We start from the raw sequence: 24,128 nt of genomic DNA on the forward strand, positions 1-24,128 counted from the left end.
GGGGGCAAACGTAACTTGGAAAAAGGAACTGTTAAAAGCTGAGGTGGCTCATGTTAGAGCTAGTTGTTCCAAAACTCGTGTGTGTGTGTGTGTGTGTGTGTGTGTGTAAATATATATATGTATATTATTATTATTATTATTATTATTATTATTATTATTATTATTATTTCTGGCACTTAAAAGAATTTGGGGAGCTCCCTGATTCTTTTAAGTGCCAGAAAATAATAATAATAATACAGTAATAATAACAATAATTTATTCCCCAGCCACTCTGGGCTGCTCCCAGCAGAATATGAAAAACACGATAAAACATCAAAGATTAAAAATGTGCAGTTCCTCCACCTGTAAATGTTTAAGGATTAAGAGCATAAGGGCAGCCGTGTTGGGTCAGGCCAAAGGCCTAACTAAGTTGAGCATCCTGCTAGCTGCAGTGGCCAACCCTGGAGAAATGCAGAAGCAGAAGGCGAAAGAAAACACCCTCCCATGTTGTTAATCTTAAGAAAATGGTGTGCAATGGTACAGTGCCAATGAACAGAGAGTTTCCATAAAGCCAGCAAGATCCTGTTAATAACTCCCTTTTGAAGGAATCTAGGACTTGTCCACCTTGCTCTTGTCCTGTGTGTAAAAACCACAGGTCTGAATAATTTTCCCCTTGCCCCGCTCCTTCCCAAGGGAAAACCTGCTCTTTGGCACTAAATTGGAACAAATGGCAAAACGTGGAAAAACCTGAATTGCTGTTTACTCCTATTGAGCACTAAATAATGTTTGTTTGTTTTTTCGCTCTGGGGGCAGGACAGGAGGAAGTGTGGATAAAGTCTTATGTCAGTGGCTATCAAAACATTGTGTGGCAATTCACAGAGTGTTCCTTGGGTCCCTTGTTCCTTTGGGTCCACCTCAAAAAAGAAAAAGGAGAAATTACAGCAATATCCGCATTAGAAATCACTACATTTTACAAGTAGTCAAAGGGACCAAAGTGAGGGCGAGGGTGAGGAAGACGTTTGGGGGGAAATTGCACACCTTTGTGCCACAGTGCAAGAAAGGTGATCTTTGTTTCCAACCCCTAGGTACACCTCTGGCAATTCATTACATTGGGTTGTATCCAATGTCAGTCCTACTGAGAGTAGACCCACTGAAATTAATGGAATTGAATATTATCCATCAATTTCAATAAGCCTAGTCTGAGTAGGGCTCACATGGGATGCGACCTATTATTTGCTGAGTGAATAAGTCCTTCTGTTTGTGTCTGCCTGGCACACACATTCACACACACCTGATGCCAAGAATCCTGGGAACTGAAGTTTACTTCTCACATAGCTACAATTCCCAGCACCCTTCATAAAATACAGTTCCCAGGATTCAGGCAGGAGTAGAATGTGATTTCAATGTGTACATAGCCCTACTGCCAATCAGTTTTGACAGATGACCCCAAGTTATAGTGTTGTTATAGGTTTTGGGGGAAATAAATTAATGTCAGGAACTATCCGGCTAATATTTGGAATACTGAAGGGCAGATTCCAGGCCTATGGAAAAATACAGGCTCAGCTTCCTTTCCAAGCCAGGGCCTCACTTTCCTATCATATCCTGAGAACTGGTGTGTTGGCTAATACCAAAACCAGAGGTTCTCAAAAACTTGTAAAAATAAGGCCAGGTCTTCTCAAAGGAGAATCAATAAAAACTCCTCCATTCAACTCCCATATTGTATTGGCACCCGCTGCCAAGTTTTGTAGCGCCTTTGGGCAAAAAGCCCTCATTTGCCATTTTCCTCTAGGCTCAAACCACACAACGCCCCCCAGGGAGAGTGCAAAGGTGCTGTTCTGTCCTCTTACTGCATGAGGGAGGTGAGATAGTCTCTCCCAGATTGTTGCCTGCTGTGCTGCTTCTCTATTTGCAGAGAAGGGCTTTCTTTTCTTTTTAACATAGGGGAACATTCCTAAATGTTATCTCCCATCTCGATCCTCTATAATCTCATTCAGCTGCATGTGGGAACCAGGGGCTGTAGATTCAGAAAGATGCCACCTGCAAGGCTCTACCCATTTACACTTAGATGTAGCTCCATTTTACTCTGTGGCAATTATTACTGAGATGTTTAGGATTTGAGCTGGCAGACACAACTCACCCCCTACCCCACCCCGGTGGTTATTTTTCTGCTTTCTCAGCGCTGTGCTTTTTGCCACAACTTATTCCAACGATAGCAACTGGGAGAGGTGCCTTTGCGTCCTCAAATAACATTCTATTTGATGCCAAGATATTCATGCCGCCTCACCCGTAAATCTCCGATCTCTTGGCATTTGCTGGACATGATAAATAAGTTTAATAGTCGTGGTCTGGAAACCCCTTCAATATGTCTCTGTTCCTGAGTTACTGCTGTCAAAATGTGTTCCAAATGCATTCTCTCATCCTTTGAGGTTGTTGCAGCAAACAGATGTGCCCTTGACTGCCCGAAGGAAGAAAATAAACTCTGAAGATGTTGAAGGGGGATTGGTGGTGGGGTTTTTTGTTTTTTGTTTTTACAAAAGAACTAGATTTTTAAAATCCAAATGTGCCTTCAGTCATTCAGCTCACAAAGTCAAGCCATTACGACAGGGAACACACAATTGCACATTCCAATAATGTCGCAAATTACTAAACCACACAATTGGTTTAACGCAGCAGATGCACAGCTTATTTACTAAACTGAGTGCCAATCTGATTGAGGGTTCCTCAAGTTTAAAATGGGTTGTTGTGGAATGGGGAAGTGAAAACAATTACCGTATCACTTGATGAAGTGGCCAGCATCTGCCTCAGAAACAATGGCTGCATACATACCATATAGTTCAAGTCCATTTCAAATTCATAGCTTCCTTCAAAGAATCCTGGAGACTGTAGTTTGTTAAGGGTGCTGGGAATTGTAGATCTGTGAGGGGAATTACAGTTCCCAGTATTCTGGGGGTGGGTAGACCCAGACTCTCCCAGTGTCCCTATTTTCCAGGGACATCCCAGATTTAGAGAAGCCATCTCAGTTTCTGATTTGATCCCGAAATGTCCCACTTTTCCTTAGGACATCCCTGTTTTCATCAGATAAATGTTGGAGGATATGGAGTTATCCACTCACCGGCAAGCCATTTGAAGGCAATCCTGTACTGTATAGGGAAGGGTTTTTTTTAATGGTTAATATTTTGTTATGTTTTTATGTATGTTGGAAGCTGCCCAGAGTGGCTGGGGCAACCCAGTAAGATGTGTGGGGTATAAATGGTAAAATTATAATTATGTAATAGGACATCCGTATTTTCATCAGATAAATGTTGGAGGGTATGGGAGATCATGTGCTTTAAATGTATTGTGTGAATGCAGCTAGTATTCGTTGATTTCAGAACACTGGACAGCAAAACCTTATGTGGAAACTGGCAAGTGGTGCCATCAGAGCAAGATTTTGAGGCAGAAGTCCAGGGCCCCTTTCATCATAATGACCTAGAACAGTCCTGTAACACAGCAGGGCTGGTTTGCCACAGTTTTAATTAAGCAAAGTCGTACATCTTGTCATTTAAAGAGGAAGCTGCCTGTAAGACCATGAAGTCCAGAGTCTAAAACTGCCTAAATGAACCACTGGAACTGTGACTCCCAATATTGCCACAATCTATTATCCCACTTTCCTATCACAGCTTAAGGACTGGTGTGTTGGTTCATGCCTAAGCCAAAAAGTTCTCAAAGTTTGTCCCTTAGCTGTTTTTGTTTTTAAAAGACTTTAGATTCCCAAAGAACAAAAGCAATAGCTGATATGCATATTGAAAACAACCTCTGAATTAACCTTTGATTCCCCCTCTGAATTTGTCAAATTAAAGGTCAAAATGAAAAGAAAGTGAATCAATAACTCTTAAGGTTACACATACATTGCTCCTGTGTTTTTCACTTGATCTGCAGACGTTATGTGGAGAGAAAACTTATGTCTAATCACGATCCTTAAAGCAAAACCAACAAGGCTTGAACCTGGGACCTTCTATGTACAAAAACAGAGACTTGTCCACTGAGTCACAACAGTCTTTTTCCTTGTTTTAGTAGATGACAAGGGATTGCACATCACAGAGCAATGGATTTTCATCCATCACAGCTGAAATATAATGTGAAACCTTTATGAGTACGTGTATAAAGCCTCACTCCTTTTGATGGAGTCATCTTCCACATGATGCTTTTTGGAGTAACTCTGCAAGCAGTTCAGCTGGAGTGAGTCACATTGCAAGCCTGTTTGGACAGAGACAATCAAGGCCGTTGATAAAAACCACTGTTTGGTTAACCTTGTTGCAAGGCTCAGAAACTGAGAACAGCATAGGAGACAAGCAAGGCACGTCCTCTTTTTGAAGCGCTGCTGGTGGCCCTGCAGTACATGGCTGCCACAAAGAGCTTTAGAGAACAGCAAGGAAGTGCTGGGACTCCACAGATTCATAGGAAATGTTTGATGTCAAAGGAACAAACAAGTGCCATGGCAGTAAAGTGACATCAGAAGGGCTCAGGAATGTAGTTTGCCTCACATTTATAATTGCTTTACAAATTTATCATCTGCACTTCCATAAAAATATAGCAATACACAGAGTGCAAAATAAAAGGATAGAGATGACAAAAGATCCATGAAAGCATCAATAAAATGAAATAAATACTAATTAGTTAATACTGTGTCCTTGAACTCTGGTAATTCCTCTTTCTTGCCTGAATAGAGGATGCAGAGGCGGGTGGTTGTGTAAATTAGTGTATTGTACAGTGGTAAAATATGAAATTGTTGCTCTTCCCACTTTTACCTCTTGCCCTAAATGCCGCTGGAAGATTCCCCAGAAGGGTGAAAAGGTTTTCCCACCCCTGTGTTAGAGCCTCACTGCTATGTCTCCCTGGTTTTGTGCTTTTTAATAGAATCCTAGAATTGTAGAATTGGAAGGGACCACGAGGACCATCTAGTCCACCCCCTGCAATGCAGGAATATTTTGCCCAGCGTGGGATTCGAACCCAAAACCCGAATTAAGAGTATCTTTTCAGAATTGGAAATAACTAACAGACTAAGGATTACTTTCAGGCAAAGAGTGGAAGTGTGAAGGTAAAAAACCACCTCATTAATTGGAGTTCTAAATGACCTGTCAGTGTTGCAGATCTGGGCAAGTGATTCAGAGCCTTCCTACAGGCTTTGTGTGTGTGTTTGCTGAACGCTTTTTGTTGGCGTGCAGCAACGTGGCTTCCCTTTCCTCTGCCAGCTCTTGCATGAAATCGTTTGACCATGAAGAACAAGGAGGTCGAGTATCATGTTACTGCGGCACACTTTGCCAAAACAAAAACAAGTTTCCGGGTACGATGATATGTCATTAGCAAAAGAATAGCATATCCTGGAAGACAAGCGTGCAATCAGGGCTTGACAGTGATCTTTCATAATCCTCCTCATACACAGACAAAAGATGCAGTTTCTTACTTTGAATAATTATTATTCTTATTCCTAGTCAATTTATTACCTGTCCTTCGCCATCAGATCCAGGGCAAGTTACAACCGTTTTAAATTCAACACAGTATTAAAAACAGGATATGTTAAAAACTGTGTTCCTACCTCTTTATGTTATGGCTTTCCCCAAAGAATTCTGGGAATAGTAGTTTGTTAAGGGTGATGAGACCTGCAGTACTAGGAGACCCCCCCTTCTTTACAGAGCTCTCCAATTCCCAGAGTTCCTTTGGAAAAGAGGTATTGCTTGTTAAACCATTCAGGATTTGTAGTTCTGTAAGGGGAATAAGGGCCCCCTACTAACTCTCAGCAACCTTAACTAACTACAGTTCCCAGAATTCTCTGGGGGAAGCCATGGCCATGTAAAGTGGTAAAGGTAAAGGGACCCCTGACCATTAGGTCCAGTCGTGGCCGACTCTGGGGTTGCGGCACTCATCTCGCTTTATTGGCCGAGGGGGCCGGTGTACAGCTTCCAGGTCATGTGGCCAGCATGACTAAGCCACTTCTGGTGAACCAGAGCTGTGCACGGAAACGCCGTTTACCTTCCTGCTGGAGTGGTACCTATTTATCTACTTGCACTTTGACTGTTTTCGAACTGCTAGGTTGGCAGGAGCAGGGACCAAGCAACGGGAGCTCACCCCATCGCGGGGATTCGAACCGCCGACCTTCTGATCGGAAGTCCTTGGCTCTGTGGTTTAAGCCACAGCGCCACTTGTGCTACAGTACTGCTTCAAACCTATTGCACAGATGGTGCTCCTGTGCTGAATGGGGCTCTCCAGGCCAGGTGCAGCTCAGTTTGGCTGCTTGACTGGCCCGAATAACTCTTGTGCAGCTGCATAACTCAAATAATGCATGAGTTAACAAAGTCAGACTTTGGCACCAAAAATTTGAATCGCAACAAAGCAGTGATAAAAGCAGGTGAGTGAGGAAACAGGGGGCAAGGGTTACTCCAAGGGTGGCAGCAGAGAAGCCCTCGTGGCACTTGGAAGGAAGGTGTTGTGCGTGTTTAAAAAACAAGCATGTTGGGTTTATGATTAATGCTGTTAATGGTTAATGAGTTTTTGTTTGCTTTGATGGGAGATGCTGAGAAGGTTTGCGAAGAGGGCAAAGGAGTGTTGCAGGTACAGAAGAGGCGTGGGGATGATGGCAGCCCCTCTTTATGATAGGAGGACCAGCTCAATGATTGAGTGACATTTAGCGTTATCCCTGTAACATCAAAAGTAACTACAGTCAAAGGTAGTGTAGCCTTATGAGGCTTTCCCTTCAGTAGGAATGGTGATTTCAAGCCAATACGCGAACTTTCCTCACCCACATGACTCCAGCTTTGGTGGGCTTCCCTTCTCTCTTTTTTTTTTAAATAAGATATTTATTGAGATTTTTTAACATATTACAGTAAAAATGGAAAAAGGAAAAAGAAAAATACAAAATAAAAATAGGTAAAAACACATTAATTTTCCGTTTCTTATTTTCCTTAAGCTTATTTCCCCGGACCTCCTCATACCTCCCTTTTTTGTATTCCACTTAGATTTATTAGTTCAGCAAATCCTTGCCATTAAGCTTTTACCCATTTATAAACCCTTTTTCAAATTCTCTTAAAGCATTACAGCTAGAAACCACTTAATTTCTATCCAACATCATTCTAACATTCATTCATTTTACAATATTTCTGTAAATAATCTTTAAATTTCTCCCAATCTTCTTCCACCGACTCTTCTTCCTGGTCTCGGATTCTGCCAGTCATTTCCGCCAGTTCCATATAGTCAATCACCTTCATCTGCCATTCTTCCAGAGTGGGTAGATCTTGTGTCTTCCAATACTTTGCAATGAGAATTCTTGCTGCTGTTGTAGCATACATAAAAAAAAAGTTCTATCCTTCTTTGGCACCAATTGGCCGACTATGCCCAGGAGAAAGGCCTCTGGTTTCTTCAAGAAGGTATACTTAAATACCTTTTTCAATTCATTATATATCATTTCCCAGAAAGCCTGGTGGGGCTTCCCTTCTCTGGACACATCGACACTGTACATTTAAAGCAGTATTGTACAATTTGAAGCAGTCATGGCTTCCTCCAGAGCAACCTGTAGTTAATCCAGGTGCTGAGAGTTGTTAGGATGTCTCCCTACAAGCAACACTTATTGGAGTGGTTTGTCCTTCAATCCCTCTTCTCAGTGAAATCTGGGAACTGTAGGTTCTGTGAGGGGAATTAGGGGGGGGGGCTGAATTTCTGTTAGGTTTTTTGTTTTGTTTGTTTTTTGAAGGATGGGTAGCATGGCTAGAATGAAAACAAGAACAAAAACCACACCAACATTTGTGCCAGCTCTAGAAATATAATCCTCACTTACTTATGTCTATAAATAAGCAATGTTTTGCAAAATAGACCAGATGGAATTAGGGATGGGTCTCTCGATGTTTGTTCTCTTGGTTTCTCTCCCCCCCCCCCAGGACTTACAAGCTAGGCACCTTTCCTGGGTGCCAAGGTGAGCTCAGTGTTTGTTCAGTGCAGTGACCTGAGGTAAAATCCAACCAAGTCCTACTCAGAGTAGGCCCATTTTTAATTAAAGGACCAAACTTAGTCTCATTTATTGATTTCAGTGGGTTTACTCAGAGTCGGGCTAGCATGGGTACAACCTATTGAGAAGTGTTCGGTGACATTGCTGAAGCCTGGGAAACAGCAAGGCCTGCTCTACTACTGTGCAAGGTTTTGCAACAGCTACACAATTTGGCACTCCTTTGTAAAAATGAGGGAGGGCTACAGGCCGCTCCAGCCGCTCCTGTTATGAACAGAATGGAAAGTCATTTAATCAATTCCCCCCCTTTGCCCCAAATCTATCATCTTAACAAGTAATTTATTAACACAAATAAACGATGGCAGCTTGAGAAACCCTCCCTTTCTTCCAATTAACCCTGTGGGTTTTGTTGTTGTTGCTCTTGTTCTTATGGTATATTTCACATCAGGGAAGGAGAGGAGCTGATCTCTGACATGGACTGGAAAACAAAAATACAAAAACACTGAACCTCAAAAATATTGTGAGCCATATTATTCCAACTGCTTTGTGCAAACAAGAAAGCAAATATTGAGCTTCCCCTTTTCTGATTTACTGCTGTTAGTTCCCCCACTCTTCCTGTGTTGACTGATAAAACGGTGCATCGGAGCTGTAAGCAGATCTTATCAGCACAGCCTTATGATTGCTTTCAACTGGTCAAATGATCGTTGCTGATTAACCACCTGCTTGTTAACCAAGTAATTAATCAATGAAATGAAATGGCACATTATCAAAACCTCAACTGTAGGAAGGTTTGTAGAATCATAGTTAGAAGGGACCCCAAGGGTCATCAAGTAGAAATGAGGTTAATGCAGGAATCTCAACCAAAGCATCCATGGCAGATGGCCATCCAGCCTCAGCTTAAAAACCTCCAAGGAAGGAGAGTCCACAACTGTCAAAGCTCTTCCTGATATTTCCTTGTAATTTGAGGCTATTGGTTCGAGTCCTACCCTCCACGGCAGGAGAAAACTGGCTTGCTCCATCTTCCATGTGACAGCCCTTAAGTTATTTGAACTTTCTAGTATAGACCATTCCTGGTATTTTCTTTTTATTCCATTTTATGGTACTATCCACGGTGACCCAAAACTGAACTGGATAGACCAACGACCACCTGAGCTCACAGCTCTATTGAACAACAACCCTGACAGCATGAACTTCTGAGTGATAGCTTTCAAATTAAGAGTGGCCAGATGTGTAAGAAAACAGGGCTCCCTTGCGCACCAACCATTAACACTGGTGTAAAAGACAGGATTTCAGCAAGTCTAGCTTGTTAAGCAAGGTGACACCTACTGAAATGACCTCATCTGCACAAGTTGCAGGGAACCTTTGGTCCTCCAGGTGTTGATGAACGGCTGTTCCCACCATTCCTGCAACTGACCATACCTAAGGAACATTATGACAAACCTAGTGGATCAAGCCAGTGGTCCATCTAGGCCACCATCCTGCTCTCACAGCAGCCAACCAGATGCCTCAGTGGGAAACCTGCAAGCCAAGGAGTTGTTGGGAGTTGTTGTTCAGCAACAGCCAGAGAGCGAAAGCTTTCCTATGCCTGGCTTGCTTTATTGCACATTTCAATCGCAGGTGTTTATTTTAATGTGTTGATGGGATTGTTTTACTGTATTTTTTTTTTAAAGCTAGGTGCATTTATGTTTCTGTCATTGGTTGTATACAGTGGTACCTTGGTAGTTGAACGGCTTGGCTCCCAAACAAATTGGCTCCCGAACGTCTCAAACCAGGAAGTGAGTGTTCCAGTTTGCGAACATTTTTCGGAAGCTGAACATCCGACACAGCTCTTCCGCTTGAGTTCAGGAAGCTCCTGCAGCTAATCAGAAGCCACGCCTTGGTTTTTGAACCGTTTCGGGAGTTGAAGAGACTCCTGGAACGGATTAAATTCAAGAACCAAGGTACTACTGTACAGTGGTATCTCGGGTTAAGAACTTAATTCGTTCCGGAGGTCCGTTCTTAACTGAACTATTCTTAACCTGAAGCACCACTTTAGCTAATGGGGCCTCCTGCTGCCGCCGCACCGCCAGAGCACGATTTCTGTTCTCATCCAGAAGCAAAGTTCTTGACCCGTGGTAATATTTCTGGGTTAGCGGAGTCTGTAACCTGAAGCGTCTGTAACCCGAGGTACCACTGTACTTGTAAATGGTTTGGAAGCCAACTTTGGCATGCCAAATGTCCTCTTTTTCATGATGAGAGGATCCATAGTTAAAAGTATAAGTCGGCCAATGTGTCCTCTTTTTTGCTCTTCAAAATTCGCCAACCCTAGATAATGAGGGTGACGCGTACGATTATAGGACAGCTGTGGTGTGTTTTGCATCTGGTTGCCCTGCTTCAAACTGGGAAGGTGACATAGGACAGCCTAGGTGCAATGACGTCCAGGATCTCTCCCTTTCTCTCTCTTGCTTTAATGTAATGTAAGGCATCTCACCCTTTTACCCTATAATACAATAACCATATTTGGCCTCTCTCTAGGAAAGCAGCTTTTAAAGTGGTTAATGATTAAAATGCCTCGTCAAAACAACCTCAGAAGCAGCAATTTGAAACACTTGAGCTCCTGGAAAAAGGGTCTCGGCTGCCTATGTGGGAGCTTGTCACCTACCTACGTTAAAGGATTATAGCTTCCCAGCTGAGATAAAGTTGCCAGGTTGCAGCCAGGAGGTTGTGGAAGGGAAAGGGCCATAGCTCCAGGGGCGAGCAGATGATGATTTGCATGAGATCAGGTCCCAGGTTCAAATCGCTGTGGCGGAGCGAACAGTCTGGTTGGCCCATGCAGGAGCCAGGCTATGGAACCACCTAGCACTCCATGGGTGTGTGACCTCAATGCCATTCATTCTGAAGGAGCATCTCCACCCCCATCGTTCAGCCCGGACACTGAGATCCAGCACCAGGGCCTTCTGGCAGTTCCCTCATTGCGAGAAGTGAGGTGACAGGGAACCAGATAGAGGGCCTTTTCGGTAGTGGCACCCGCCCTGTGGAACGCCCTGCCTTCAGATGTGAAGAAAATAAGCAGCTATCTTATTTTTAAAAGACGTCTGAAGGCAGCCCTGTTTAGGGATGTTTTTAATATTTCATGCTATATTGTTTTTAACACTCGATTGGGAGCCGCCCCAGAGTGGCTGGGGAAACTCAGCCAGATGGAAGGGGTATAAATAATAAATTATTATTATTAAATTATTATTATTCATTGGTTCCTTCCATGTGCAATTGTGGCACCACCTATCCCTGAATGGTGACCCTCAGGGCCGTTTCATAGGTACGTAGGAAGCTTGCTGGTGGCGCTGGGGAAGAGTCTCGTGTGGCGAAAACAATGTTTGGGCACGTCATGTGATAGAAGCGATAAGGCTGTTGTTGGCATCCGTCCGTCTTGGGAGACTACGGAAGACTGTGCCATCGGGGGTAAAGTTAAAACCGTCGCAGAGTTACAGTGGCTGCAGAGACCGATATGGGAGAGACATGTTTTGTTGCAGCTGGGGAAGATGGAGGCATCCACTTTCGCTGTTAGAAGATGCACCAAGGCGTTTATTCTGTCTATGCTCCTCCCAGCAGTCCTTTCTCCTCTGGTCACTGCTGTGGGTAGGCAAACTGTCACTAGGCCCTTTAGACGCAGAGTAACATGTCGATTGGATGTGGTTAACTCAAATAAGCTGCTGGGCAGGCAAAGATTCCAATCCTCTGACTCAATTATGGGACATAACACAGATATTGTGTGCAGAGGCCAACCATTCCAAGGGTTTGAGAGAGGCCCTTCTTCTCCAGTTCCATCCCCACCCCTTGCAAAGGGAAGTCTGGCTGTTGAGACGCCATTTGGCCTGCTTCCTTCTGTCAGCGCAACTGCTCTTGAGAGCCAAATGCATTTTCCACAGTTGTTTGGCTAGGAACAACTCTGCCTTTATCCTATATCTGCCTTGCTTTGTTCAGGCGTCTCCTCCTGTTGGCTACCCTTTCCCTAAGAAAAAGACCCGGACGCCTAACATTTGTCTTTCGGCTTCAGAGCATGCACAAGATCTGAGTTTGAGGACACATTGTTCCAAAGAGGACTTCAAAGGAGCTCTGCTTTGCGGTTTGATAAAGCTATTCCACTGTGGTCGCAAAACAAGATGATAACCTTTATTTGGCAGTGTATTTTTCTCTCTGTTTTTCTTCAACATTTTAATAATAATAAAGCAATAAGAGATTTTATATCTACAATATACACAGAACCAAACATAACAAGATATTTACCGTATTTTTCTGTGTATAAGACAATGTTCCCTCCCAAATTTTCTAAGTTTAAAATTGGGGGTTGTCTTATGCACAGAATGGTTTCTACCATTCCGGGATGTCCTGCCCAAATCAAGACAGTTGATGTCTATGTGTTTACTTGCCCGTTCCTGAGGATCCAGCTGCTTGCCATGTTAAGAGCTGTGCCCTCCTGCCACCAGTCTTTGAAAGGAAGATGCAGGGGGGGGTGCTACTTGTTGGATTAATATCTTAGCTAGCGCTCAGCCATGCACCTAGGCCTTTTTTTCTGCCTGCAATACCTTGTCACCAGTGCTTTGCCTATGTACTGATCCAATTTATGCAATAAAGATTTGGGCAGAAACAGAACCAAGAGGTTGAGTTCTTTGCCCAGCAGTAAGAGCCAAGGCAATATGGTTTACATAAAACTTACGACGTTTGCTTTCAGGGAAAGGCCATATTATATAATCGCAGAGCTATTAATTTCATTACCTGCATCTTGGCACAAAGATCAATGCTTCCAATTTAAGTAGCAACCCTGTAATTACAATATGTGCTCCATTGCTCTGCCTGGATTTGAGGTTAAGGAGAATCTCAAGGGTTGCAGCAGAAGATGTGCAAGGGAAAGTCGTGTCTGGCACTCCCCAGATCTGAGTTGGCACACCCTCTACTATTTGTTTTGCCTCATTCATCTTAAAGTGTCACAATTGTCTCGGTACTTTGCAGAATTACATCAGAGTACAATCTTTGGCCTTGCACGGAGTGAAGACACAGTGCCGTATGACAGTACTGCAGTCACGTCCACAACATGTGCTTAAAGCACAAGGCTTCCCTCAAATAATAATGGGAACTCTAGTTTGTCAAAGGTGCTGGGAACTGTAGCGCTGTGAGAGGTAAACTATGGTTCCCATGATTTTGTAGGGGGAACCATGTGCATTAAATGTATTTTAAATGTATGGCGTAGATGTGACCTGTCCTGGTAAACTAGTGCATCCATATCTATTAAAAGGCAAATTATTTAAAATGAAAGGATATCAAGCATTCCACTTAGGATTCCTAAGTGCATTCCTTTGTACTTAGAAGCCAGTCCCCTTGCGTTCATTCAGGTTTACTTCCCTGTACATTTGCATAGGGTTGCAACCTTAATAATGGCAACCTTAATAAAGGGTGTCAAAAGCCTTCTTAAAAATATATATACTGTAGCCTACTGACTGGTTGGCAGCAAGAAGATGGCTGAAACAGAGGGAAGAGGGAGGGCATCTCCCTGAAACAAGTTGTCTAGACTCAGGAAAATCAGCAAGTCTTTAAAATTCTGTTATGCTATTTCAATAGTGATGGAGAATCCTGGGAACTGTAGTTTGTTAAGGGTGTTGGGAACTGTAGCTCTGTGAGGTCATCACCTTAAACCACAGTTCCCAGGATTCTTCATGACCAATGATGTGGCACAATAGCACTTTAAGGCTATATCTAAAGCACACCCCCACTTCCAAAGAGTCCTGGGAACTATAGTTTGTAAAGGGTGCTGGGCACTGCAGCTTAGTGAAGGATCAGCTACAGTGAGGGAGCGAAAAACATGAAGTCTAATAATTGGAGGAATTAGGTCTCTTAAAGCATGTGATGCCATAAAGCAAATTTTGTACACCCTTTCCACGGGGGCTGTCACATGGTAACCTAGATTCACGAATTTCAGGAAAAGCAGCCCATTTTATTTTCTGCCACTCCCTGTGCTTAATGCATTGCAAAAGAGGATCCCGTGACAGTTGTCATCCCTGCTCTCTCCTCTCAGTACAAAGCAGACCTGCCTGGAGGCAGAAGCAGATCCTGGCAGAGAATCAACCACTCCTTCCACTGGAATGCCGCTGGATCCTAAAGTACATTCAGCACAAACAAACTTAATATGCAGACAGGTGTGGTTGGAAGAAGACTCTCAGGTCTGCAGAGTGTTCCAAGAGCACCTTTTGCAGTACAGTGGTACCTCAGGTTACATACGCTTCAGGTTAAATATGCTTCAGGTTACAGACTCCGCTAACCCAGAAACAGTGCTTCAGGTTAAGAACTTTGCTTCAGGATGAGAACAGAAATCGTGCTCTGGCGGTGCAGCGGCAGCAGGAGGCCCCATTAGCTAAAGTGGTGCTTCAGGTTAAGAACAGTTTCAGGTTAAGTACGGACCTCCGGAACGAATTAAGTACTTAACCCGAGGTACCACTGTACATATAAACTGGAAAAATGAGGCTCAAACAAGGCCAAAGTGGATTTGTCAGGGCAGCTGTTAGGAACATCTGGTGTTGTTTTAGACTTGAACTCAGGTTTTTGACCAATCTCATGCCAACGCTCTGTGTTCACGTGTAAAGAAAGTGAAGAAACTAATGCAATGGATCTATGAGGATTAGCCAACTGTGTTGCCACCAGCAAGACCAGGTTTCAAGTTCTCCTTCAGTGTTAAAAGATCACTGGGTGACCTTGGGCCAATCACCATCACTCAGCCTAACCTATCTCGCAGGGCTGTTGCAAGGACAGAACTGGGGCAGGAGGAGAACCCAAAGGTGGGGAACTTCAGGCCTATGTCGCAGCGTAGGAGAGCTGAAAATAATGCTAATATATTTCACATCTGGCAACCAATGTGCCCCTTTGGTTTCAGATAGTACATGAGTTAGAGGAGTCTGAAAAGCCTGGGACACAAATTTTCACAGCCTTCTAGCAGTTATGGTGGCTCATTTACCAGAAGTACAGTGGTACATCGGGTTACATACGCTTCAGGTTACAGATTCCACTAACCCAGAAATATTACCTCGGGTTAAGAACTTTGCTTCAGGATGAGAACAGAAATCGTGCTCCGGCGGCACGGTGGCAGCGGGAGGCCCCATTAGCTAAAGTGGTGCTTCAGGTTAAGAACAGTTTTGGGTTAAGTACGGACCTCCGGAATGAATTAAGTACTTAACCTTAGGTACCACTGTAGTGTATTTAGCGTTAACTCTGCAAATGTATACTCAATTCTGACCAAACTAAGCCTTCTAGAGCAAAATATACACCAGGATTCCACCATAGGGGTGCATGCATGTGCAGCAATTATTATTATTTTTAAAGCAGTGGAATATGTGAGATTTATATGTTGGCAGGCCTGGATCTTCTGCTAGTCCCGCAGGCTTTGACTCACGCTTTACAAACAGGTCTTTTGGCCTGATGCCCTGCAGCTTGACATAGTTTTCGCCTGTTTCATTTCCTTCCTGTAGTGTAAAAACAGAAAGTTCACCCAGTTGTTTGGTCTTTGCTATCTTCAGGTTACAGATCAGAATAATGGAGTTCCCTCATTACCCTGATGCCATGACATCATATAAGGAGGTGGCTATATCCCGAGTTCATGATACAATGGCAAGGTCACAAGACTCACCAAGCATCGGACCTGGTTGTTTTTTCAGTGAAAAGGGCCTGAGGCAACAAGCGTTCATCTCTCCATGTCATTAGTTTTAGCTAGGCACATGTGACTACTTCTGATCTGCAGGGTTTTACACAACAGACACACAACAGTCGCCTCTCTCTAATCCTGGTATTTCTCCTCTTTATTGGGGGGTGTGGGATAACTGAGATTGTGCAGTGAGTCTTTGTTAACATCAGTGCTGGAATAAGCAGTAAAAACACCTGCATTAGGGTCAGCCAAGATAAGTTGTGAGCTAGAACTCCTTATCAGGCTCAACGCTGAACAAAAAATGGGGTCAGACAGCAGTGTCTCCAGCAATGTGAACCTGCAAAGGGAACTGGATCTAGAGTTGGGACACACCTTGTGCAATGGTATCGCAGAGCATCCTAGTACTATTGTCATGATGAAGACAGAAGGAGCAAAGGCTAGGCCTGCAACGAAAGCTTTATTGAACAGAAAGCTGTGTCCAGAAAGGCAAGGAGTTGCATGCAAAGAACAGCTTCTGTGCCATCAACCTGCTCTCCTCAACATCTGTTCCATTCAACCTTTTTTTTTTTAAAAAAAGCTATATTTATTAATGTTCACAGGAAAAAGACAAACAAGAAGGCATATGGAAAGGGGAGAGTTGCTGCTGTTGGTTTTTTGTCTCTTTTATTTTGTTGCAATTTATGTGGAAATTGTTCTGTTTGGTTTTGTATTTTTTAATGGTTAATTTACTGTTTCGGTCTTCTTTTGTTGTGTTGCAGTTATGTGTTTTTGCATGTTGTAAGCCGCTCTGCAAATTGTAGCTCGGTGGGGGGAACTTTCCAGCTTAAAGTCTCAATGACAGTGAAGAAATATGGGAACAGAGAATTGTTGAGTAAAAATGAAAGCAAAGTACACTCTGGTTTTCTCGTCTCTGCTCCACCCCTTAACGCACCAAATGTTTTCGCGTCAAGCGAGTGACCTCTAGTGGACAAGCTGGCAAAAAATAAAATTTGCAAAACTGGCAGCAGAAGTATCAGGGTCACGAAGGAATATAAGAACTGTAAACAGACTCAACATTGGTGGGAAGAACCCATTTGTCCTAATAAACTAGCTCAGGAAACCAGGAAGTTTATCATCATCATCATCATCATCATTATTATTATTGTATGACGTCCATCTGACTCGTCAGGAGTAACAGCTAGAGAGCTAAAATGGCATATTGAGACTCCAGCATTGCAGGGGGTTGGACTAGATGACCCTTGGAGTCCCTTCCAACTCTACAATTCTTTGTTGTTAGAGGAATCAAGAGTTATAGAATGCAATATCTAATTTTATCGGGAGAAGTTGTTTGTTGTTTTAACAGTTGTTTACCCTAAATGTATCCTCTGTACCATGGAAAACGAAACATAAATTTTAGAAAAGAGTTATAGGAATGCTGCATTTAATGCTTTCCTGTTCGGACTGTTTTGTCCATCAATTAAACAAACATTTAAATTCGACATCTGGTTTCGGTTTATTCCAATTTTTTTGTTTTTTTAAAAAAATCTCATCCTATATCTTCATCATTTACGTACACACACAAAATACCGAGCAGTTAAGCTAAAATCATTAAGGATTACATAATAAAAACAGCCCCATTAAAGTCAGCGTTGATTTTTTAAAACCGGCAGTATATACCGTAAACCCAGCTACCTTCTTCCAATCCACCCTGTCCTCTTTACCGCGCCTGCGCAGTAGTGCTTCCCTTCGCTCGCTGGTCGGCTTTCCCACTCAGTTTTCTCCTCAACCCCTGCCGCACATTTCCGCGCCTGCGCCCTACCCCCTTCGGCTTTCCCGCGCCCCTCCCCGCCTCCCGTACGCATGCGCCCTTATCCCCAACCGCGGCGCCTGCGCCGTGCTGCCTCGGCTTTCTCCCACCCTCTCCCCATGCGTGCGCCGCTGCCCTTTGGCTTCCGAGCTCTTTCCCCCCTCAACCCACCCACCGCGTGCGCGCATGCGTCGCAGCTCCAGCTCCCTCCGCCCGTCGCGCATGCGCCTTGCCTTGGTTCCCTCCTCAATCTCGCTCACTCGCTCTCCCCCCCCACCCCCGCCCCACTTGTCGCTCCCCCCGCTTCCCTCTCTCTCTCTCCCGGCGTCCGGGGCTGGCGTTGGGGGCGGACTCTGGTCCCCGCTTCCGGTGTGGTGTCATGGTGGCTCGTAGGTTGTGATGGCTGAGGAGGAGGAGGGGAGCTGAGAGCGCGGCGGCGGCGGCGGCCGGATCGAGCCGAGGGGGAAGAAGGGGCGGGGGCGTCGAGACCCTCCTCCTCCTCCTCCCCCGCCTGGCTGGGCGGCGGGACATGGCGGCCCACAAGCCGGTGGAGTGGGTGCAGGCCGTGGTCAGCCGCTTCGACGAGCAGGTAACGGCCCTGTGGGCTGCAGGATATATGGGGGGGGGGTAGAGGCGGCATAGGGTGGGGGCCCTTTCGGGGAAGGGCTGGAAGGCCCTTTCGGGGGGGGGGGCTTTCCAAGCAGGGACGAATGCATACATATTTATGTGTGTGTGTGTGTGTGTGTCTTTTCTGAGGGGGCCCGTTTCCCCCTCAGAAAGTGTCGTCGTCGGATCCTAGAATTGTACAGTTGGAAGGGGGCCCCCCAGGGTCCTCTAGTCCAACCCCCTGCTATGCAGGAATCTCGACTAAAGCATCCCTTGACAGATGCTTAGAAACCTCTAAGGAAGGAGAGCCCACAACCTCTTAGGGAGGATGCCTTTGCGAGGTAACTCCCTCTGCTCCTTTCAAAGGATGCCGTGATTTTTTTTTTGGGGGGGGGTGGCTGGGTGGGAAGGCAAAGCTTCCTGGGGAAAAGATTGAGGAATTGGGGTGCCATGCAAGGGAAAAGTGTGCGTACGTTTTCCTCACTCTCTCTGGTCTTCTTCAGGGAGAGGAGATGGGGACCCTTTAGGGATGTGCTAGTGCCTTTTAGTCAGTGTGTGTCTGTTTATGGATGCAAAGCATCCTTGCAGATCTCCCAGGCAATACACACCCAAACTGATTAAAGGGTGGGGGGGAAGAGTCCCATCTCTTGCTATACATGAACATAAAGAGTGTGGAACATGCAGATTTGTGGTGGGCATGAATCCCATCTTTCCCCTCCCCCCCCATCAAGTTTGCTCTGGAATTGTATATATGGTTGTTGCTTACTGTGATCTTGGGGTCTTTGAGGGATGAGAGTTGGTGTTGGCCATTTAGGAACCCTACCCACACCCTGCTTTGAGTTGTGCGGATGATGTGCTAAAGCTCATTTCTAGTGGGGTGAGCCCATTTTTCCCTCTGCCCCGCCAAAGATGCACTGGAGTTGTGTGTTGTTGTTCTTTTGAGTAACAGCTGTAGTAGGACATCCTGGAGGTGAGTTGAAGAGCAGTAGGTGATCTAGTTGGGTGTCACTTTATCAGTGGTACCACCGGGCTGTGTGACTTTTGAGGGGAGATGAGAAACAGCTGTTGTTATGCCTTTGCATTTTATCTCTAGGTTTGCAATAAAATAAACTTATGACACCTCAAATACCGTATTTTTTGCTCTATAAGACTCACTTTTTCCTTCCTAAAAAGTAAGGGGAAATGTGTGTGCATCTTATGGAATGAATGCAGGCTACACAGCTATCTCAGAAGCCAGAACAGCAAGAGGGATTGCTGCTTTCACTGCACAGCGATCCCTCTTGCTTCTTTTGGCTTCTGAGATTCAGAATATTTTTTTTCTTGTTTTCCTCCTCCAAAAACTAGGTGCGTCTTGTGGTCTGGTGCGTCTTAGAGAGCAAAAAATACGGTACTTAAAACATTTGTTGTGGCAGAAGCTTTCGTGGTCTAGAGGTGGCTGTGCATATGACAAAAGTGGGCTGTGGTCCTTGAAAGCTTCTGTCACAATAAACCTGCCAGTTTGCAAGGTACCAGAGTACTTTTTGTCAGTCTTTGGGATGGAGTTTACTGGCCCTTTCTAAGGATGTGCTGGATTCCTTTTCTTTGGAAATGGCACGGGAGTTGGGAGGGACGCTGAGGATCATCTAGTCCTTCCCCCTGTCATGAAGGAACATGCAGCTGTCCCTTAAGGACATTGAATCTGCAACATTATAGCACCACGCTCTAACCAACTGAGCTGGATCCTGGCAACTGTACCAATTGAGTTCTACTCTGTGAGGGCATGATGTGTATGTTCAAGTCAAGAGAGAACTGGAAAACGGGTCTTCCTTGAATGGAATAAAGAAGTAGCTGGATGCGGTCCAGCATTTTGCTCCTCTTAAAGGAAGAAAGATGTGGCTTATCTAGATATTTCCCCCCCAAAAATGGCGATTTGCCTCGGATAATTTGCAGTAGGAAACTTTCAGTGTCAAAGGGTTAGCCACCTTAACATTTTTATTTTACCTGTATTTAGTAAAGAAAGCTAAATGCGTTGATAATGCTAAGTTTGCCTAATATTGCATTTGCAGTTGGCATCAATTTGTTGCTCCTAATGAACTTACAAAATGGAACATTTTCCACTGAAAAAATATAACACTGGAAGACTGTGCACCCCACATTGCTGAGAAACTGTCCCTTCTAGGGTTCTTTCAAGAGAAAAAATGTTGAAGAAATTGGGCTCAATCTTTGGGTTTTGGGAAGGTGTCATTCTGGGATTTGTAAAAGTTGGGGTCTTTGAGGGAAAAAGGAGGGGAAGCAGCTTGGCTCATTGGAACTCTTCACTTGCTGGATGTGGGAACTGGGAGCCCTGTGGAATGAAAGATGCAGTAATAGATGTAGTCAGACTTCATCCTTGTTCCATGTGAAAGGGGGTGCTTATGTATGGAAAACGGGGCACAGATGGTTTGCAGTAGGATTGAAAGAACAGGTGGACATACTGTTGATCATTGAAGGGGTCTTCTGGGCCCAGTGAAGGCCCAGTTATGCAGCATGGGGATAGGGGGTACTACTGTGAGTGGGTGTACCACTCACATCAGTTGAAGTTTTTGAACAAATTGGACTTGCTGGTTGTGAGTTGAACTTGGGAGGAGGGAAATAAGGGGATATACTGACTTGAGATAATTATGGAACTGCCCTTCTGAGTGGCCTACTGGATCCATTTTAAAGCAAGCCATTGAAAAACAGCTTTGTTTTGAGACAATCTGGCCCAACAGGTGCCCCTTGGAAGTTCCTAAGCAATCATGATCATAGTAGGTCTCCCCCTACTCAAAATTCTCAGCAACTGGTATTCAGAGGCATACTGCTTCTAATCCTAGGCAGCACATTGTGACTAATAGCCATTGATAGTCTTATCTTCCATGAATCTGTCAAATCCGCTTTTGAAGCAGTTCTAGTTGGAGGCCATCACTTCATCTTGCGGGTTAACTGTCCACTGCATGAAGAAGTCTTTCCCTTGGTCTGTCCTGAATTTTCCAATATTCAGCATCTAGCGTTTTGAGTGAGAAAGAAAGCCTTTATGTCCACATTCTCCCCACAGTACATTTTTACGCACCTCTATCATGTTCTTGTTACTTACTCCCTTTTTTACTAAGCCAAAGGCCCAAACGTTGTTGTCTTTCCTCATAGGAGAGCTGTTCTATCTCCCTGATAATTTAGTGAACCTTCTCCAGCACTGCTGTGTTCTTTTTGAGCAGCGGAAAACAACCAGAGCTATACACACCACACCATAGATTTGTATTGTGGCATTACAATATTGGCAGTTTTATTCTAACTTCCTTTCCTAATGAATGTTCCCATTTTTCACAGTTTCTGCACACAATATCAGCATTTTCCTAGAGCTGCCCCCTACAACCCTAAGGATACAACAATCAGTCAGTGCCAGTTCTGGCCCCATAATTTTGCCCCATCATGCATCACTTTTCACTTGCTTCCATTCAGCTAGGTGGGTATTAATATGGCAGACTTCATCCTTCTTCCATGTGAAAGGGGGCAGTAATGTATGGAAAATGGGGCATACTGCTTGTGTGAAACACCATAAGATTTGTCATTTTCCTTGTAGAATTGAGCTGACTAACACAATAGGAGTTATGGACTTAAAATGTTCAAACACTTTCCTGTAGTTGCTATGCTATCTTTAAAGAAAGAGATATTGAGGGAGTTATTTCCTACTTTGGAAGAATGACACTTTCTAATGATGAGCTAATTTCTCATGCTAGTAAATTCCCTCAAAGTATTTTATTTATTTAAGGCATTAACTAGCTACTCTTCAGCCAAAGCTCTCAAAGTGATCTACAAAAGATGTGATTTCCCTTGCAAAGAGAAGTTGCTGGAAATTACTGTCCTAGTAGGATCTTGCACTTCATCCTACATTGCTTTCTTGGAAGTAAATTCAGTTGCTTTTTAAATGGGACTTTCTGGGCTATTGCTGTGGACAGAAGGAGATGATCTCTTTTGATCAAACTTATAAAATTAGGCTCCCCCCCCCTTTTCATTGGCATATGTCATGTTTTTAGCTAGACTGCACCACCAGATTATTGTGAGATGCATTGTTTTTGTTTGGTGTGTATTTCTATTATAAGGTGCCCTGTGATCCTCGGATGAAGGACAATATAGAAATTATATTTAAAAATATAAAAGCAAGTTTTAAATTGCACCAGAACCCTAACCAAAGGTGGGCTAAAAAAGAAATCTTCAGAGGAGGGAGCCCCTCACAAACATATCTCCAGGGAGAGGGAGTTGAAAAGGTGAGGGGTCGCTGCTGTAAAGGCCCTGTTGTGTTCCTGACAAACGTGATCATATAGGAGAGAGAGGTACAGTACTGATAAACAGGCAGAAATTGGCAACAGTCCTTGATTGTGCCTTCATAGCTGCTTAGTAGGTTGATCATCTGGGAAGTAGTCTTGAGTTGCAGCTTTCTAAAAACACACACATAAACAAACCATTGTCATATATAATCTGAAATGAAGTGTGCATTATGCAAGTTTAGGTTATGGTTCCTGGGAGCCACCTCTCTGCTTTCCAAAATAAAAATCTGGTGAAGAGGTAATGGAATTTTCAGATCCTGGCATTCCATCTCATATGTGCCTTACACACTGGCTCTTCTTGCGAGGTAAACTTTAGTTTATGCCCTCGTGTTTTCCCAGTTAGGTATGCAAATATCCAACATTCAGAATTGTCAAATCAGTGAAACTGGGACTAAGTGCTCACCAAATTTTAGCTTTAAGCTGGCCCGTGGCTTGAGTATTGGGGGGTGGGTTACGCTTCTTTGCTCCCTTCCATTTTAAAGAGATATATAAAAGCATCCTTTGGGACTATTTTAGTAACCATTGTGTTGTGGGGCTAGATAAATTTCAGGTTCTTTGGAAGTTCTTTAACATTTTGGGTGTACACCCCCCCCTTTCTAGGAAGAGTTGTAGAAATGCCCCCCTTCATTTAAAAAAGTAAGTAGATAAGCATTTCTTGGTGACAGGTTTCCTCAAGAAAAGTCAGAATAAGCATAGTATAAAGTTACATAATATATACAGGTGAACTAATTTTCATGGGTCTCGAACCTTGGGAACTACTCTGACCGAGACTTAGCAATCTGGTGAGAAGCATTTTTATTCTGATCTGTCTATCTGGCTTTGTGGAGAAAGTGGACTAGTAGACAGAACTCCATATATTTCAGTCCCACATGTATGCTCATGTGTCAGGGAAGAGCAGCTGTGGGAATTAAATTCTAGCAGAGGAGTACATTAAGAGTGGCTGAAGCTTATCCAGTGCACTACTAAGTTTGCAGCTGGTGATAATAGTAGATGCTGATAAAGGAAGTGGTTCTTCACAGCCATTCAGCTGGACGTCTCCAGTGTTCAGAGGTTTTAATAGAAAGCAAACGAAAACAATTTCAGTACGTTTTTGCTGATTAACCATCCCCACTTTGTGTGAAATACTTTTTTTTTTCTAAGTGCACTTTGTGTCTGTTGTGTGCTGCTTCCATCAAAAAGCTGTTGGCTTTGATCAAAAGTAAAACTTCCTCAAAGTGGGGTTTTCTGCAAGGTTTTGTTCAACAATTGAGACCAACTGACTGGTAAATGACGCATGAGGGAAATGATTGGTCTGTGACCTTTTGAAGAATTTATGGATGCAGCTTAAAACAAAGTGTCTAGTGTTCACGGAGCAGGATTAATATCTTGGATTTGTGGAGTCATTTCAAGTCTTATCTGCGCTGCTGCTGGGACTTCCGAACTTTTGAGTTTTAACTGATACAGTTCAGAGAGAAGCTAAACATTGGTTGAAACACATTTTGCCCAATACCTCTGCAGTAGGTTACAAAAGACAGGTAGTGAAATGCAACTCAAAGTTACTCTTTGATTCTGATTTCAATGATGAAGTGCATCTGACAATAGTTCCTGTATGTGATATCTCAGGCCACAGCAGCTGCATTTGGACCATGGTATAGCATGACGGAAGTGATCCACAGCAAGCCTTGGGTTCATGCGCTCCTCTACCCCCGCATCTCCTCTGGCGCAACCATGAGGAGGAGCTCAGAGACTTTCGCTTCCATTTTTGTTTATAATGTCATCTGATCCAACAAACTGTGGTTAATGCGAACTATGCTTGCTGGTTGG

The 24,128-nt window shown here is 43.9% G+C and overlaps 2 protein-coding genes across 7 annotated transcripts in view; one reads left to right on the top strand and one right to left on the bottom strand.

The window, feature by feature from the left end:
* The window catches only part of EVI2A (ecotropic viral integration site 2A), a 259,488-nt gene that overhangs the window by 126,275 nt on the left and 109,085 nt on the right, over window positions 1-24,128 (bottom strand). The window lies entirely within an intron of this gene.
* NF1 (neurofibromin 1) overlaps window positions 17,635-24,128 on the top strand; it is a 162,502-nt gene continuing 156,008 nt past the window's right edge. For 2 of the 3 annotated variants that reach the window (XM_083479515.1, XM_083479516.1), the window contains exon 1: window positions 17,635-17,989. In XM_083479515.1, the coding sequence (XP_083335641.1) occupies window positions 17,930-17,989 (60 nt within the window). In that variant the 5' untranslated portion in view covers window positions 17,635-17,929. The remainder of the gene's footprint in view (window positions 17,990-24,128) is intronic. The other variant, XM_083479517.1, reaches the window with a different exon arrangement.

Source organism: Podarcis liolepis (assembly GCF_965112155.1).
Source record: "Podarcis liolepis genome assembly, chromosome: 16".
Lineage (NCBI taxonomy): Eukaryota > Metazoa > Chordata > Lepidosauria > Squamata > Lacertidae > Podarcis > Podarcis liolepis.